This window comes from Manis javanica, chromosome 11, assembly GCF_040802235.1.
Source record: "Manis javanica isolate MJ-LG chromosome 11, MJ_LKY, whole genome shotgun sequence".
Classification (NCBI taxonomy): domain Eukaryota; kingdom Metazoa; phylum Chordata; class Mammalia; order Pholidota; family Manidae; genus Manis; species Manis javanica.
Window position 1 is genome coordinate 2,782,666 of NC_133166.1, and position 19,261 is coordinate 2,801,926.

Here is a 19,261-nt window from a genome sequence, read left to right on the forward strand (position 1 = left end):
GTCCAGAGAGCTCTTCTAGGAGGAGGCAGAGGAGTTGTTACTAGCTTTCCTGCAGTGCTGAGGCAGGTGTGGGTTTAGTCAGAGTAGGGTGAGAGCCTGTGAAGAAGGGAAACAGGATGGTTGCAGGGCTTCACGGAGAAGCAAAACAGGTTAATTGCTGTGGGGACAATGTAACAGTGTGCAAGGATATTCCTTCGGAAGCTCTGTGTTAAACATTAAGCAAAGCTAGAGGCGCACAGTTTTGTTAGGATAAAAATAACGAATTAGGAATATAGGCCGTCTTCAGGGGGATTGGTTATAGCAAAGGACAGCATTCAGGCAAGAAGTAGTAAGAAACAGACAACTCAGCTTAACTTAAGATATAAACCCCTAGGCTCAGCCCAGCCAGGGGACCTCTTGTCCCCTCCCAGCATGCTCCAGGAATTAGGTGTTTTTGCTTTCTCCTTAAATAAAAAGTCTCTCTGTCCTACTTGCCTACCTTGAGCGTTAGTGATGTTCATTCTTTGTCTTCATGACTGTCTTCATGACCAAGAACCAAGGCATCATCTTTTGGAGGCTCGTCCTGGATGTCTCCACGCTCTCAGCCACCGAGAGGGTGGCTGCCATTCCCCACTATTCTCTCTTTAATGCATGCCTCCCATACCTGTACTCATCCCACCTGTGTGAGAATTCTTTCTTGTCCAGAGTCAAGAACCCTCCCCCATCCGGGTTGAGGAATCACCTGGTGTGCAGGTAGAGACCTTCCCAGTCACAGCTGCCTAGCAACATTGTCAGCTGAACAAACTGTATTTGCAGATAGAATGGACATTTTTCTACATAATAGGGAATAGATGCATACTTCCCATATCTGATTTGGAAACGAAAATAAATGATAGGTCTTTTACTTCCCAAGAGGAGGTATTCATATGAAGCATATGCACTATATGCATATAAACTCCAAATAGTGTCAGTAATATTTGGAACAAATCCATAGATTAAAAAAAAAGTCATATGGGTATTAATATAGAATTATTCGATTGATTTTTCTCTACACAGTGGTATCACAATGTCTCTTTAGTATGCTTCTGTTTTTGTCTGAGAATTCCTGTGGAATTTTGATATTTTACAAAGAGAGGCAGAGATAATATGGAGCCATACTATTTTTCATGATTTTAATTTTAATTTTATTGTTGTGGTAAGAATATGAAACATGAGATTTACCCCATTAGATTTTTAAGTGTACAACATAGTATGGTTAACTCTAGACAAGATGTCGTATAGCAGATCATGAGATCTTACTCATCTTGCATAAGTGAAACTTCACATCTTTTGATTAGCAATTCCCACATGATCCAGCATCCAACTTCTGGATATTTATCAAAAAGAACTGCTACTAACCTCTTAAAGAGATATTAATTCCCTGCCCATTCTTATTTGGAAAAGGATGTCTCTGTTCAGTTTTGAACATCCTGATGTTCACATTTTAAATACTTCCATTTAGGGCTAAACATCAAAGGAGACAAGATAAAAAAAGTATGCAAAGGGATGACTGACTTCTTAATCTTTAGACATGGTGATATCAGTTAGGAATGTTTTGAGGTTCAGAGCTTTCTCTATAACTCTTAAAAATAATTTTGTTTGTTTGCAAATCTATTCAATCAGTTTGTAAAGCCTATTGTGGAAAAACAACCAAGTAGGGAAAACAAATTACTAAATCATCTAAAAGCTATGAATAGGAGTGTTCATATTGAAATTATTTCCTGTTTATAAAATATTGCATGGGGAATACATATCTTAAAATATTCTTTATCAGATATTGCCTTGGACATGTTTATGTAAAACATGTTTATGTTTATATAAAAGAATATTCATCAAATATTACATAGGACATATACTAAAAGTGGTTTGTTTATCTGAAATTCAAATGTAATGGGGTGACCTATGGTTCATCTGGAAATCCTTGCTTTAATTAATAGCTTCTATTAGATGAAATCAGTGATGACGTTTCCAGTTATCTCTAGGTTCCCCTTCAGTTGCAATACTCAAATTCCACTACACCTCTCACAGATCAAGTGGGTCTATGAAGTCTAGTCATAGAATAGTCATAATCTAATGCTCTAAAAATACCATACTACCCCAGAGAACTCCAGTTAACAAAGGAGATAATGTCTGTTTGTGGTGTTGAGAAAGAATCAACTGTCAGTGACCATAACAGTGTCCATGGTCAGAAGCTCAGAATCATAGGAAATGACCAACGTCCAGATGATGATCAGATCAGCAATTCTCATCCACTCACCTTTAATGAGGAACTGGATTTTCTTCTCCTAACTTGCTCTTTTGCTATGAATGGAGAAAATGTATGCTTTTCTTCCCTTTTGTGATGTTCCCTGAAGAGGAGGAAGATGTCCAAATCACCCAAGAGATATATTTTTTATAATGTCTTACAGTGCCTACTAATTATCCAAGACACCCTGCATATTCTCTAGTGAGAAAATAGATAGAATAGCCAATTCAAGCCACGGAGCAAAACAACTTGACTGATATATGCAGTTCCATGGAGACCTGCATGATGTAAAGATACTCTCACAGAATCAACGATTAAAGTAACCATGGAAAACACTTTTACATAAACTTCATCCCAGTGAAACTGTACAATTTCAAAAATAATGAAAAAACTAGAAATAACCTTATCACCATCACACAGAATGTTTTTTAGAATTTATTATTCTTATTATTTATTATTTATTATTCATAAAACTTCACTGTCAGTTAAGTATTGGGGAGTCAAACTCAGACACGCATCTACTGTGTGGGAGTCAGTGCCCTGAGCCCTGCATTGCTCAAGCTGTAATTGAACTTCTAACTTGTATTGGTAAATCTTCTTTCATTAGGACTGCACTGAAAACTGTGGATAACAGATAATATTCCCTTGAGAAATGTTATTCACTTGGTGTTCTAAACAGATGATTCGGAGAGTTAGATGGGAGCTCTAAGTAATTCAACTTCTGCAGTGAAGAAAGTCTTCTATAACCTGCATTTGGATATAATGGCTGCTGGTCACACATGGCTATTGACCACTTGAATTGGAAATAGTTCCTAAGGATTGAAATTTAATTTTACTTAGTTATAATTTATTCTTAAATATTCCATCACTGCTGCATTGGAGAGCCCAGATGTGATGGATGGATGTCATTTTCAATTTTGAAATATCTAGACTAAACATGATCAGAAGGTGTAACTCCCAGGGGGGGAAATATTTTCCCAGCCCAGGGCACAATACCTTTGAACTGATATCAGTGAAAGAGAGAAATAAAGTGGGAGAAACCCGTTTATTACCCACAAGCAGTCATCCACTTGTGCTCACCTGTCTCTCTTCTAACCTGGCTGCAGAAATAACAGGACCCAAGTTCCTGATATGCCCTCTCTCCCCCTTGTAATTATCTATTGATATGGCAATGCACTAAGGCCAGGTGGGAGATTCTGGAAATATTGCAATTTTACCCAGAGCCCACCACTCCAGAAATCTTGCCTCACAATATACTCATTCCTGTGTGGGAAAACTGGAGCACTGTAACCAGACTCACAGCATACAATAGCAACAGCAGTGAAACCGTGATATTCCTCAAGCCAGAGGATTCATCTAAACTCAGTCCATTGCAGATTTAGTCCATAGCTCACCCATCTCACAGGTGCGAGTAGCTGAATGTATAGGGAGCTCAGAGCAGTCATCATGTGGCAGCTGTAGCCAGGGGGAGAGTCCAGGCCACAGGGACTAGGAAAAAATATCCTTAAGGGTGATAAGATACATGTTTTAATGACACCAGAACAGGCCAATCTTTTCCATCAGGTAGGATGCATGTGAGAGAGTGGTCCTGTGATAGGAAAGTGGCAGGAATGGGATCTCATCCTGGTCTAGTCTAGCAGACTTTCTGCTCCCTCCCTTTTGGAGTTACAGATGGGTCAATGTGGGACTATGGGACGTATATGCAATGGCCATAAAGATAAAACAAAACTTCTCCCAAAGGACGCTCTTACCTCCTGGACATTTTGAGGACACTACCATGATCTTTGGGGGCCACTCGGCTCTTATTCCAAGAACATACACAAGGTCTGCTTCCAGGCCTTTTCCCCAAGGAGCCAGAAGGGCCAGCTATTGCAAATCCTTGTGTCAAAATGCCCAGGGCCACATCCACTCAATAGAGTCCCCAGTGTTTAATGCAGTTGGAGCGGCAGCAGATTGTTACACTGATGACCATATCCTGGCTTCAGTAACACCTCCTTCATTTGCACATTCAGCTGTACAGGAGAGGCAGCAATGTGTATTAGCATGTCCATGGGGACCAAGACTCCTTTTTAGGGGTTCTCATTCAAATGCTGTAGCACTGTCCATAAGTGAACTGACCAGCTCAGAGGACTATTGGTGTCCGCCTTCAGGCCAGATTTCAACAAACCATTGTGCCTCTCTATCACATCTGCCACAGGAGAGTCACATGGCATATGAAACTTCTACTTTATTCCCAAATGCTGTACCTGCCCTTGTAACACATGTCCACTAAAGTGGGTGACTTGATCGCTCTCAATCACCTGTGGCTGGTCATAGGCTCCAAAGTGACAGTCTAGGACCCTTTTAGTGGTTTGCTGATCTGTATGACATGCAGGAAAAGCAACCGACAGTCCGGTAGGTCTGTCCTCACAAATCATGGCATACTGATACCCTTTAGACATGGGCAGAGGCCCAATATAGTCTATCTGCCACCTTACAAAGGGGTTATTGGCCCCTTTATTGTTGGCCCCTGATGCTGGGTGACACAGTGTAAGTCCCTCTTAAAGCACACCAGGCACTCCTTCTGGACTCCACTGACTTCCCCAAAAGTCAACAACTGCATCCCATATTGTCTTTTCCCCAACAAGCAACAAATGTTGATGTAATCGTGGGGCTACATCGGAGGCAGACTTTCCTTCTAGTCAGCGCACCTGGGCCAGTGAGTCTACCTCATCATTCCCTGGGGAAGCCAAAGGCAAATGACTGGTCACATGATATATGGTAACCTATAGATCTTGCCACAACACTTGCCCACAAAGGGGTTGGTGACCAACAATCCTGTTGGCATGGTACCAGATTGGTAGCCACAGAGTGAATCCCAGTACAGTCTAACTGTCAGTGCAGACAACTATTGGGGAACGCTTCTGGGTGATCACAAGTCATAGTGCCCAGAGCTCAGCCCATTGGCTGCTCTTCCCCTCTCCATCCTCCATCCATATTGTCTCAGTCTTAGGATGGAAAGCCACAGCCCTCCACCTCAGGTACTGAAGGCGAAACCTGATGGTATGTTGGCTTGGATTTCCTGGCTTCAAGAAACCTTCAAAAGTTCAATCAGAAATTCTTTATGAAAAGTTCAAGCAAAGCACATTTAAAAGAGCCTGATCATTTGCTGTTCTTGCTGCACTTATGTAAATAATCAAGCCAAGTGTTTTGAAGCTTAATATGGTTACCACTAATAAAAATGAGGGTGATTTTTAGAGAGGAAAGAGGTATGTTTCAGTAGTATAGACTAATTGATATTAGATTCTAATCCGAGTCATTGTGAAACAGACTGGACCCTGACTTCTGATTTCCTCAAAATACCTGGCTATGAATCTCCAAACATTTCCAAATCCCTCCCATCATTTCACTTGGAGGCTTCCTGCTCCCAGGCCTCATATTCAGCCATGCATTCTTAATCTCCTTGCCAAGTTTGTTCCCTCCAGAACAGAAGATCTGACCCCAGATGTTCCTTGGACAGAGATTTGCACCCACCCCTCATGCTGATAAGGATGCACATCAGCAACCCCACAACCTAGCTGCACCCTCCTTTCGTGTGCTGTTGTCCATCCGAGCCACTGCTAAGACCTCTCCATGACCATGACGTCTTTACCTGACAGACAGCAAAGAAACTAGCCAATAGAGCCTCTCAGATTGTCAGCAGCTCTCAGAATCATGGGAGAGTTTAGTCCCACTTTAGAGACTGGGAATCCTGGCTACTCCCCTTAATTGGACCCCTACTGATGCTTTTCCAAGATCTCATATTAGAACCATGTTCACTTAATGTTCTAATTAAATTTGTTTCCTCTGATTTAAAGTCCACAAGCTTCAGATGGTGATGCAAATGGAACCCCCTATCACAGCCCTCATGACTTTTGCCATGAGCCAGATAGACAAGTCAGAGAGTAACCCAGACTGCCCTTCCCAGCCACCCCCATTGCCAGCAGGAAGTAGCTTGAGTGGTCTTTGCCCTTCTACGTTATGGCAGTTAGCGTCACCTCTTCTGAGGGGATTTTGAGGCAGGTGTCAGTCAGACACAGGCAGATAGAACTCAAGGCCCCAGACACAGGCAGATAGAACTCAGGGTCACATAGAACTCAGGGTCCCAGTAAGGCACAGGTAGAAGGGACCTAGTGTCAAGTCTTCTCAGTAAACAAGAAGTCTCATCTTGGACATTTGGGAAAAACAGCCTGAGAAACCAGGTGAGTTTTTCTTTCCCTTGATGCTAGCTCAGCCACAGCAGGAGTCCCCAGCAACAACTCCCAGCCACTTGCATGGTTTCTCCAGTTTTGGGCTTATAAACCCTGGACACTGCAGCTCCACGGTGTCCTCCCTTGGACCCCCTCCTGGTAAGCAGGAGCTTTACTTTCTTCTTTCACTCTTTTATTAAACTATGCTGGTTGCTCCATTCTCCTGTCAGCTGACTTCATTCTTTGTCACCTCTAAGACACGGTCCTGGGAAAAGGAGCATCTCAGCCAGTATGAATACCATATACTTTATATCTTGTTTTTCTGAAAAATTAATCATGACACTTGTCTCCTGTCTCTGCCCTCCATCAAAACGACAAGGGAAGTAATTTAAAGGAATATGGAAATAGCCAATGTTTGATTGACAATTGTTTGCTGGTCTGCACAATAACAATTTGGATGCACAAAGAGGAATTTTAACAGGCTTAGCCACATCCCTTCCTATCTCCCACACCTAGTTTACATTAGAATATAGCCATCTGAGGTTCTCTTCCTGGAGCATGTCCTCTGTCTATATTCTTTTCATGTGGTTGGTGGAGGGTAGGAGGTCAAAGTTTTTCTGAGTCTTTTGAGTCTTGATTGTTCTCTTGGGCCTGGATTGTTCTCAACTCTGAAATAATCTGCGTGCCACAGTCCTGCCCTTGGTCCCGACACGACGCATCCAGTAGGACCTCTGTAACAGATCTTGTTTTTCAAAGTTTCCTGCTGGTGGTCCCTGAGATTCATCTTCTAATCTTAATTAGAACCACAAGGCCTGGCCCAGCCATACATTGGCTCAGGCAGGTAAATGTGGAAGTTGATCTAAAGGACCGTGGGCCCAGTCTAGTTCTGGCTTCAGTATGGATATACTAAGACCCACCCAAAACATACATTCATTGAAACTTTGGTTAAGTATGCTTTGAAGAGGCAAGGTATTTTGAAGTGCTTGTTTCAGTACAGCTACTATGACCTATTTCTTGTTACTCAAAATCTTTTTCAGTATGTCAAGAGACCTATCTGTATTTTATGTCATCTTTTTAAAATGTGTAAGTAATTTGTAAAACTAATATCTAAACCTAAACCATAGACCTTACCTTATTCACATGATTGTCTCTGTTTAAAATGGCAAGGCGTAAAAAGACACTCTGAACTGTTGGGGATCAGTTAGTTTACCCATCACAAAATCTATTGCTGTTCATTGTAAATTTTACAGTTTTGTTATTAATAACTTGTCCACATTTGCCACACCTCGTGTTTTCTGTCTATTGAATAACTTCTTCTAATGATCTTCCAATCATACCTCCCTCTTTTGTGGAAAAAGGACTTGGCTGTTGTTACTATATATGAATTTCTAATGGGGACCCATCTAAAAAGGCCAAGTGGAAAGAACATAAATGAGCATTATAAGGGTGCAGAGTGAGTGACCCCCAAGATGTGTCATTTTGGCACGCAGATTATTTTGAGCTGGAAACCATCAAGGCCCAATAGACTGAAGAAGATACTTTGACCCCCTCCCCCCAACCCACAACTGCACAAAGAGGCTGTGGATGGAGGACCTGCCCCTGGAGGACAGGCTCCACCACAGACAACTATACTATAGTGTGAACTAGGGGTAAGAGGCAGGAGGGAAAGTGACAAAGCCATTGTTTAAAATTTCCCTCTGTGTGCCAGTCTTTATGTGGCCAGTAAATTTTTCTTTTTAATCAAGCATTTATTCTTTCATCTTCTTATAAATTACTTCCCATTTCCTTTGAATTCTCAGACTGCTATCCCTTTCTCCATAGTCCAGGATGACATGAATACCACATTCTCCCTAAATGTCTTTGAACTCATGTGTAGGGCTTTCCCTTACATCTATAATTAAACTTTGATTTTTTTCCCCTTTTTATCTGCCTCAGATCAATTTGATTCTTAGACCAGCAAAAAGAACCTTGAAAGGTAGAGAAAACTTTTTCCTCTCTAACAATGTCAAGCACTGATAGAGGACTTATTATGTGCAGGCATTTTTCTGAGCATTTTTACATATATTAACTGATATGATCCATACAATAACTCTAGGAAGTACAGAGTGTGACTGTATCCACTTGAGGGTTGAGGAAACTGAGGCATGGGTGAACTAACCAAGGTCACTCAGATAGTGTCAAGATTCAAATAAAGGTATCCTGTCTTTAAAATATATTCTCATAAGTACAATGTCATGCTGTCTCTCCAATAAGGTTATCCTGAGTGGACAGGAAGTAGAAATAGAAAGTGGGACAGGAGGGACAAGTAAAAAAAGGATAGGCAAAGATCCTTGTTAAAATAATGACTGAAGCATTGAGTTCATTTGACAACTAAAGTGGCCTAAATGCACAGCACAGAGCATCAGCAGCTATGTAACAGCTCCGTCCTAGACCTTTTTCTACTCCCCTTTATGGAGACTCTGTTTTGACTTCCTACTGTCTTAATCTACACTGATTGTTGCACAATGTATTTAAATATTTTTCTACTCCCTTGAGACTCATTTTGTTGAAGTTTCAATCTGATTCCAGGATTAAAAAATTGCAAATAATTGCCTGAGGGAGAGTGGCTTGGATATCTGTTAATTATTCTTGGAATGTCCCTTTAGGAAAAGCCAAAAGTATTTAATGCCTGACTGTGACTGTAACAGAATAAATAAATTATATAATATCATGAACACTGGGAATTATAGATCTGCTTTTGTCAGGATTCCAGTTACACAATATCATTGCATATAGTACAGACACACAAACACATATGCACACATATACATACATATACACATAATGCATGAGTAAACGAAAGAGTGACTTCCTAGAGAGAGATTGTATTGCAGTAGGGCAGGGACATGGGACAAGCATCATGATTAACTTTTCCTGCCTATGATGAAAAATGCCAAGATATGAATAGTATAGTAAAACAGGAGAGACCCCATCTTAAGTCTAAAATTCCATTTTAAAAACCAGGGAGTTAGGAGGTAAGATTCCTAACATAATCTTTAGTAATCAGCCAGTAACCTATCTAAGGCAGGGGAGGTGATGTTACCTGATGTGTTTCCCAGTGCTTGCGGGAAACCGGTATCTTCGAGAAGAACAAGATCAATTAACTCCTTGTGTTAAGTTTACCCTGCAGAATTATTTAGAGGACTGACTGTGGATGTTGACACAAAGTCTCTCACAAAAGAGAGACATCATGAGACTACATGTCAAGCCTACACACAACAAACTTACCTCCTCTTTGCCCCATTTTGGAAAGCCTTAAAAGACAGAATCCTGACCCCTTGCAGGGCCTCCTCTCTGAGGTTGCCTGCACTCTCCTTTCCTCAAGTGGGTACTTTTTGAATAAAGCCTCTTCACTGCTCAACTTATGGCCTTTTGTCTCTGTGCTCTTACAGTGCAAAGTGTTTTTGTCCGTTATTTCATTCTATTTTTCAGATGTAAGCAGAAGTCGTCACGCTGTCTGTTCTACTTCAGACAAGTAGGCAGGAAACTACTGAGAGCTCTGATTTGGGCTTGCAAGTTCCCTTCACTTGCGTGACCTGGACAGGACTGCAGCTGCATGATCCTGCTCTTTAGTAGCCTGCCTGAAAATCTCCATTTTTTGCCTTTGGGAATTTGTCAGAACATAATCTCACTCATTCAGTGCTCTGGGGCTCCCCCAAATCTTGGGTTGGAAGGGGCTTAGTTCCCATGTTATGCAGATTCAAGAAGACAGTGGACGCCAGGTGACACTGACTTTAGGAGTTGGCCAGAGATCTGCCCTATGCTGAGCGGGAGTTCAATACACTTTTTTTCATCTCTGTGCTGTTCCTTGCCCTCTGCTGCCCGCAAGACGGCTGCCATTCACTGCTACTTTCACTTTAATGAGTTCCTTCCTTACCTACACTTGTCTGACCTGTTTGGGCATTCTTTCTCATCCTGGGTCAAGAACCCTACCCATTCAGGTTGAGGTTTCACCAAGTGTTTCACCTAGTGCACAGAGAGACCTCCGCAGCTGCAACTGCACAGCAACAATACAATCCTGAACAAGAAAACACGTACTAACTAAGAATATTTTATGGATATGTAATTATAAGTTAATATAAGACAATGTCTCATGACATTGTTTCTGTCAACAGATCAGTGATAAATGTTTTCTTAATTTAGTCATAAAGTATCTTTCATCTGTTTTTAAGGATTTCTCTTTATCATTGGTTTTCTGAACTTTAATTATGATGCATTTTGATGTAATTTCCATTCTGCTTACATGGCTTAAAATTATTGTAGCTTCTCATATTTTGAGGAGTATAACTGTTTTTATAATAAGTTTTAATATGAATGCATTTAATTCTCCCATGGCAGAGATTGGCAGAACGGATTATTTTTAAAAATCATAATCCACCTATATGCTGTCTGCAAGAGACTTCCTTTGTTTCCACTTCATTCAGAAAAAACAATGTAAGAAAAAACAACATCAACAAAAAGTTGATTAAAACAACCAGTTTGTTTACTGACATAGAATTTAGCAAGATTTCTCTTGGGGTAAATGTGAGGTTCTATAGATAAACCAAAAAAAACATTGAATTAAAAGCAAAAAATGTTGGGAAGGGTGTAAAATTTAATTGAGACCTAAAATATGAGGATACATTTGGCTGAATTTAAGGGAAATAATCTATTTGTGAGCTATAATTAGTTTTTGCACTGGAGCCAAAAATAATGTAATTATATCTATTAGAAATATTACTGTGACATTTGCCTTTTTCAGTTTATTAGAACAATATTCCACAAATTGAATATCAGATATCAAGTTTGCACTGATTCTTAAAGAGCCTGTGGAAAGCTTTTTTTACCTCTTTGTTCCTTAAGCTGTAGATCAAGGGGTTAAGCATGGGGATCACCAACGTGTAAAACACGGAGGCCATTTTATCAGTATCAAAGGAGTGAGTGGATTTGGGCTGCATGTACATAAATAGTAGAGAACCGTAAAACACAACCACCACCATCAGATGAGAACCACATGTGGAGAAAGCTTTTTTCCTGCCTTCTGCAGAATGCATTTGAAATATGGCTATTAAAATCAGCACATAGGATGCTAGGATTACCAGGAGAGAAGAGATCAAATTAAATGCTGAAAATACTATGAGCAACAATTCTATGTCTTCTGCATTTGAGCAGAGCATAAGTAGCAAGGGAACATCGTCACAGTAGAAATGACTGATGACATTAGTGCCACAGAAAGTCAATGTAAAAATCTTAATAGTGAACAGTAGAGCCTGGAAGGTACCGTAGAGGTATGGAATGCCTACCAACACGTGGCAGAGTCTCTGGGACATGATGACATTGTAGAGCAGAGGGTGACAGATGGCCAAATAGCGGTCATAGGCCATAGCGGACAGGATGAAATATTCAGTGATAATGAACATCAGGAAGAAAGCCGACTGCGTGGCACATGCATAGTAGGAGATGGTATTCTGATCCACAATGAAATTTACCAGCATCTCGGGACAAATGACAGTAGAATTACCAAGATCAATGAAAGCCAGGTGTTTGATGAAAAAATACATAGGTGTGTGGAGGCGGGAGTCCACCTGGGTCAAGACGATCATGCCCAGGTTGCCCACCACCGTGACTGTGTAGATGATGAGGAAGACCCCAAAAAGTGGGGCCTGCAGCTCAGGCTGCCTTGTGACCCCCACCAAAATGAACTCAGTCAGCGATGTGAGGTTCTTTTGTTCCATTTGGTCCAGGAGCTCTTCTAGGAGGAGGCAGAGGAGTTGTTAACTAGCTTTCCTGCAGTGCTGAGGCAGGTGTGGGTTTAGTCAGAGTAGGGTGAGAGCCTGTGAAGAAGGGAAACAGGATGGTTGCAGGGCTTCACGGAGAAGCAAAACAGGTTAATTGCTGTGGGGACAATGTAACAGTGTGCAAGGATATTCCTTCAGAAGCTCTGTGTTAAATATTAAGGAAAGCTAGAGGCGCACAATTTTGTTAGGATAAAAATAACAAATTAGGAATATAGGCCGTCTTCAGGGGGATTGGTTATAGCAAAGGACAGCATTCAGGCAACAAGTAGTAAGAAACAGACAACTCAGCTTAACTTAAGATATAAACCCCTAGGCTCAGCCTAGCCAGGGGACCTCTTGTCCCCTCCCAGCATGCTCCAGGAATTAGGTGTTTTTGCTTTCTCCCTAAATAAAAAGTCTCTCTGTCCTACTTGCCTACCTTGAGCGTTAGTGATGTTCATTCTTTGTCTTCGTGACCAAGAACCCAGGCATCATCTTTTGGAGGCTCGTCCTGGATGTCTCCACACTCTCAGCCACCGAGAGGGTGGCTGCCATTCCCCACTACTCTCGCTTTAATGAATGCCTCCCATACCTGTACTCATCCCACCTGTGTGAGAATTCTTTCTTGTCCAGAGTCAAGAACCCTCCCCCATCCGGGTTGAGGAATCACCTGGTGTGCACGTAGAGACCTTCCCAGTCACAGCTGCCCAGCAACATTGTCAGCTGAACAAACTGTATTTGCAGATAGAATGGACATTTTTCTACATAATAGGGAATAGATGCATACTTCCCATATCTGATTTGGAAACGAAAATAAATGATAGGATCTTTTACTTCCCAAGAGGAGGTATTCATATGAAGCATATGCACTATATGCATATAAACTCCAAATAGTGTCAGTAATATTTGGAACAAATCCATAGATTAAAAAAAAATCATACAGGTATTAATATAGGATTATTAGATTGATTTTTCTCTACACAGTGGTATCACAATGTCTCTTTAGTATGCTTCTGTTTTTGTCTGAGAATTCTTGTGGAATTTTGATATTTTACAAAGAGAGGCAGAGATAATATGGAGCCATACTATTTTTCATGATTTTAATTTTGATTTTATTGTTGTGGTAAGAATATGAAACATAAGATTTACCCCATTAGATTTTTAAGTGTACAACATAGTATGGTTAACTCTAGACAAGATGTCGTATAGCAGATCATGAGATCTTACTCATCTTGCATAAGTGAAACTTCACATCTTTTGATTAGCAATTCCCACATGATCCAGCATCCAACTTCTGGATATTTATCAAAAAGAATTGCTACTAACCTCTTAAAGAGATATTAATTCCCTGCCCATTCTTATTTGGAAAAGGATGTCTCTGTTCAGTTTTGAACATCCTGATGTTCACATTTTAAATACTTCCATTTAGGGCTAAACATCAAAGGAGACAAGATAAAAAAAGTATGCAAAGGGATGACTGACTTTTTAATCTTTAGACATGGTGATATCAGTTAGGAATGTTTTGAGGTTCAGAGCTTTCTCTATAACTCTTAAAAATAATTTCATTTGTTTGCAAATCTATTCAATCAGTTTGTAAAGCTTATTGTGGAAAAACAACCAAGTAGGGAAAACAAATTACTAAATCATCTAAAAGCTATGAATAGGAGTGTTCATATTAAAATTATTTCCTGTTTATAAAATATTGCATGGGGAATACATATCTTAAAATATTCTTTATCAGATATTGCCTTGGACATGTTTATGTAAAACATGTTTGTGCTTATATAAAAGAATATTCATCAAATATTACATAGGATATATACTAAAAGTGGTTTGTTAATCTGAAATTCAAACGTAATGGGGTGACCTATGGTTCATCTGGAAATCCTTGCTTTAATTAATAGCTTCTATTAGATGAAATCAGTGATGATGTTTCCAGTTATCTCTAGGTTCCCCTTCAGTTGCAATACTCAAATTCCACTACACCTCTCACAGATCAAGTGGGTCTATGAAGTCTAGTCATAGAATAGTCATAATCTAATGCTCTAAAAATACCATACTACCCCAGAGAACTCCAGTTAACAAAGGAGATAATGTCTGTTTGTGGTGTTGAGAAAGAATCAACTGTCAGTGACCATAACAGTGTCCATGGTCAGAAGCTCAGAACCATAGGAAATGACCAATGTCCAGATGATGATGAGATCAGCAATTCTCATCCACTCACCTTTAATGAGAAACTGGATTTTCTTCTCCTAACTTGCTCTTTTGCTATGAATGGAGAAAATTTATGCCTTTCTTCCCTTTTGTGATGTTCCCTGAAGAGGAGGAAGATGTCCAAATCACCCAAGAGATATATTTTTTATAATGTCTTACAGTGCCTACTAATTATCCAAGACACCCTGCATATTCTCTAGTGAGAAAATAGATAGAATAGCCAATTCAAGCATAGGAGCAAAACAACATGACTGATATATGCAGTTCCATGGAGACCTACATGATGTAAAGATACTCTCACAGAATCAACGATTAAAGTAACCATGGAAAACACTTTTATATAAACTTCATCCCAGTGAAACTGTACAATTTCAAAAATAATGAAAAAACTAGAAATAACCTTATCATCACACAGAATGTTTTTTAGAATTTATTATTCTTATTATTTATTATTTATTATTCATAAAACTTCACTGTCAGTTAAGTATTGGGGAGTCAAACTCAGACATGCATCTACTGTGTGGGAGTCAGTGCCCTGAGCCCTGCATTGCTCAAGCTGTAATTGAACTTCTAACTTATATTGGGAAATCTTATTTCTTTCATTAGGACTGCACTGAAAACTGTGGATAACATATAATATTCCCTTGAGAAATGTTATTCACTTGGTGTTCTAAACAGATGATTCGGAGAGTTAGATGGGACCTCTAAGTAATTCAACTTCTGCAGTGAAGAAAGTCTTCTATAACCTGCATTTGGATATAATGGCTGCTGGTCACACATGGCTATTGACCACTTGAATTGGAAATAGTTCCTAAGGATTGAAATTTAATTTTACTTAGTTATAATTTATTCTTAAATATTCCATCACTGCTGCATTGGAGAGCCCAGATGTGATGGATGGATGTCATTTTCAATTTTGAAATATCTAGACTAAACATGATTGGAAGGTGTAACTCCCAGGGGGGGAAGTATTTTCCCAGCCCAGGGCACAAACCTTTGAACCGGTATCAGTGAAAGAGAGAAATAAAGTGGGAGAAACCCGTTTATTACCCACAAGCAGTCATCCACTTGTGCTCACCTGTCTCTCTTGTAACCTGGCTGCAGAAAAAACAGTACCCAAGTTCCTGATATGCCCTCTCCCCCCCTTGTAATTATCTATTGATATGGCAATGCACTAAGGCCAGGTGGGAGATTCTGGAAATATTGCAATTTTACCCAGAGCCTACCACTCCAGAAATCTTGCCTCACAATATACTCATTCCTGTGTGAGAAAACTGGAGCACTACAACCAGACTCACAGCGTACAATAGCAACAGTAGTGAAACCATGATATTCCTCAAGCCGGAGGATTCATCTAAACTCAGAGTCCATTGCAGATTAAGTCCATTGCACGCCCATCTCACAGGTGCGAGTAGCTGAATGTATAGGGAGCTCAGAGCAGCCATCATGTGGCAGCTGCAGCCAGGGGGAGAGTCCAGGCCACAGGGACTATAGGAGAAAATAACATTAAGGGTGATAAGATACATGTTTTAATGACACCAGAACAGGCCAATCTTTTCCATCAGGTAGGATGCATGTGAGAGAGTGGTCCTGTGAAAGGAAAGTGGCAGGAATGGGATCTCGTCCTGGTCTAGTCTAGCAGACTTTCTGCTCCCTCCCTTTTGGAGTTACAGATGGGTCAATGTGGGGCTATGGCACGTATACGCAATGGCCATAAAGATAAAACAAAACTTCTCCCAAAGGATGCTCTTACCTCCTGGACATTTTGAGGACACTGCCATGATCTTTGGGGGCCACTCGGCTCTTATTCCAAGAACACACACAAGGTCTGCTTCCAGGCCTTTTCCCCAAGGAGCCAGAAGGGCCAGCTATTGCAAATCCTTGTGTCAAAATGCCCAGGGCCACATCCACTCAATAGAGTCCCCAGTGTTTAATGCCGTTGGAGCTGGCAGCAGATTGTTACTCTGATGACCATATCCTGGCTTCAGTAACACCTCCTTCGTTTGCACATTCAGCTGTACAGGAGAGGCAGCAATGTGTATTAGCATGTCCATGGAGACCAAGACTCCTTTTTAGGGGTTCTCATTCAGATGCTGTAGCACTGTCCATAAGTGAACTAACCAGCTCAGAGGACTATTGGTGCCCGCCTTCAGGCCAGATTTCAACAAACCATTGTGCCTCTCTATCACATCTGCCCAGGAGAGTCACATGGCGTATGAAACTTCTACTTTATTCCCAATTGCTGTACCTGCCCTTGTAACACATGTCCACTAAAGTGGGTGACTTGATCGCTCTCAATCACCTGTGGCTGGTCATAGGCTCCAAAGTGACAGTCTAGGACCCTTTTAGTGGTTTGCTGATCTGTATGACATGCAGGAAAAGCAACCGACAGTCCGGTAGGTCTGTCCTCACAAATCATGGCATACTGATACCCTTTAGACATGGGCAGAGGCCCAATATAGTCTATCTGCCACCTTACAAAGGGGGTATGGCCCCTTTATTGTTGGCCCCTGATGCTGGGTGACACAGTGTAAGTTCCTCTTAAAGCACACCAGGCACTCCTTCTGGACTCCACTGACTTCCCCAAAAGTCAACAACTGCATCCCATATTGTCTTTTCCCCAACAAGCAACAAATGCTGATGTGATCGTGGGGCTACATCGGAGGCAGACTTTCCTTCTAGTCAGCGCACCTGGGCCAGTGAGTCTACCTCATCATTCCCTGGGGAAGCCAAAGGCAAATGACTGGTCACATGATATGTGGTAACCTATAGGTCTTGCCACAACACTTGCCCACAAAGGGGTTGGTGACCAACAATCCAGTTGGCATGGTACCAGATTGGTAGCCACAGAGTGAATCCCAGTACAGTCTAACTGTCAGTGCAGACAACTATTGGGGAACGCTTCTGGGTGATCACAAGTCATAGTGCCCAGAGCTCAGCCCATTGGCTGCTCTTCCCCTCTCCATCCTCCATCCATATTGTCTCAGTCTTAGGATGGAAAGCCACAGCCCTCCACCTCAGGTACTGAAGGCGAAACCTGATGGTATGTTGGCTTGGATTTCCTGGCTTCAAGAAACCTTCCAAAGTTCAATCAGAAATTCCTTATGAAAAGTTCAAGCAAAGCACATTTAAAAGAGCCTGATCATTTGCTATTCTTGCTGCACTTATGTAAATAATCAAGCCAAGTGTTTTGAAGCTTCATATGGTTACCACTAATAAAAATGAGGGTGATTTTTAGAGAGGAAAGAGGTATGTTTCAGTAGTACAGACTAATTGATATTAGATTCTAATCCTAGTCATTGTGAAACAGACTGGACCCTGACTTCTGATTTCCTCAAAATACCTGGCTATGACTCTCCAAACATTTCCAAATTCGTCCCATCATTTCACTTGGAGGCTTCCTGCTCCCAGGCCTCATATTCAGCCATGCATACTTCATCTCCTTGCCAAGTTTGTTCCCTCCAGATCAGAAGATCTGACCCCAGATGTTGCTTGGACAGAGATTTCCACCCACTCCTCATGCTGATAAGGATGTACATCAGCAACCGACAACCTAGCTGCACCCTCCTTTCGTGTGCTGTTGTCCATCTCAGCCACTGCTAAGACCTCTCCATGACCATGACGACTTTACCTGACAGACAGCAAAGAAACTAGCCAATAGAGCCTCTCAGATTGTCAGCAGCTCTCAGAATCATGGGAGAGTTTAGTCCCACTTTAGAGACTGGGTATCCTGGCTACTCCCCTTAATTGGACCCCTACTGATGCTTTTCCAAGCTCTCATATTAGGACCATGTTTACTTAATGTTCTAATAAAATTTGTTTCCTCTGATTTAAAGTCCACAAGCTTCAGATGGTGATGCAAATGCAACCCCCTATCACAGTCCTCATGACTTTTGCCATGTGCCACCAGATAGACAAGTCAGAGAGTGAACCCAGACTGCCCTTCCCAGCCACCCCCCATTGCCAGCAGGAAGTAGCTTGAGTGGTCTTTGCCCTTCTACATTATGGCAGTTGGCATTACCTCTTCTGAGGGGATATTGAGGCAGGTGTCAGTCAGACACAGGCAGATAGAACTCAAGGCCCCAGACACAGACAGATAGAACTCAGGGTCACATAGAACTCAGGGTCCCAGTAAGGCACAGGTAGAAGGGACCTAGTGTCAAGTCTTCTCAGTAAACAAGAAGTCTCATCTTGGACATTTGGGAAAAAGCCTGAGAAACCAGGTGAGTTTTTCTTTCCCTTGATGCTAGCTCAGCCACAGCAGGAGTCCCGAGCAACAACTCCCAGCCACTTACATGGTTTCTCCAGTTTTGGGCTTATAAACCCTGGACACTGCAGCTCCACGGTGTCCTCCCTTGGACCCCCTCCTGGTAAGCAGGAGCTTTCCTTTCTTCTTTCACTCTTTTATTAAACTATGCTGGTGTCTCCATTCTCCTGTCGGCTGACTTCATTCTTTGTCACCTCTAAGACACGGTCCTAGGAAAAGGAGCATCTCAGCCAGTATCAATACCATATGCTTTATATCTTGTTTTTCTGAAAAATTAATCATGACACTTGTCTCCTGTCTCTGCCCTCCATCAAAACGACAAGGGAAGTAATTTAAAGGAATATGGAAATAGCCAATGTTTGATTGACAATTGTTTGCTGGTCTGCACAATAACAATTTGGATGCACAAAGAGGAATTTTAACAGGCTTAGCCACATCCCTTCCTGTCTCCCACACCTAGTTTACATTAGAATATAGCCATCTGAGGTTCTCTTCCTGGAGCATGTCCTCTGTC

The 19,261-nt window shown here is 41.4% G+C and overlaps 1 protein-coding gene across 1 annotated transcript; it reads right to left on the reverse strand.

Annotated features, from left to right (window-relative positions):
- Positions 1 to 11,282: 11,282 nt before the first annotated feature.
- Positions 11,283 to 12,227, reverse strand: LOC108386517 (olfactory receptor 8K5-like). The gene has a single exon (XM_036996745.2). It carries the CDS (start codon positions 12,222 to 12,224, stop codon positions 11,283 to 11,285), a length of 942 nt encoding a protein of 313 aa, XP_036852640.2. The 5' UTR covers positions 12,225 to 12,227.
- Positions 12,228 to 19,261: the final 7,034 nt, after the last annotated feature.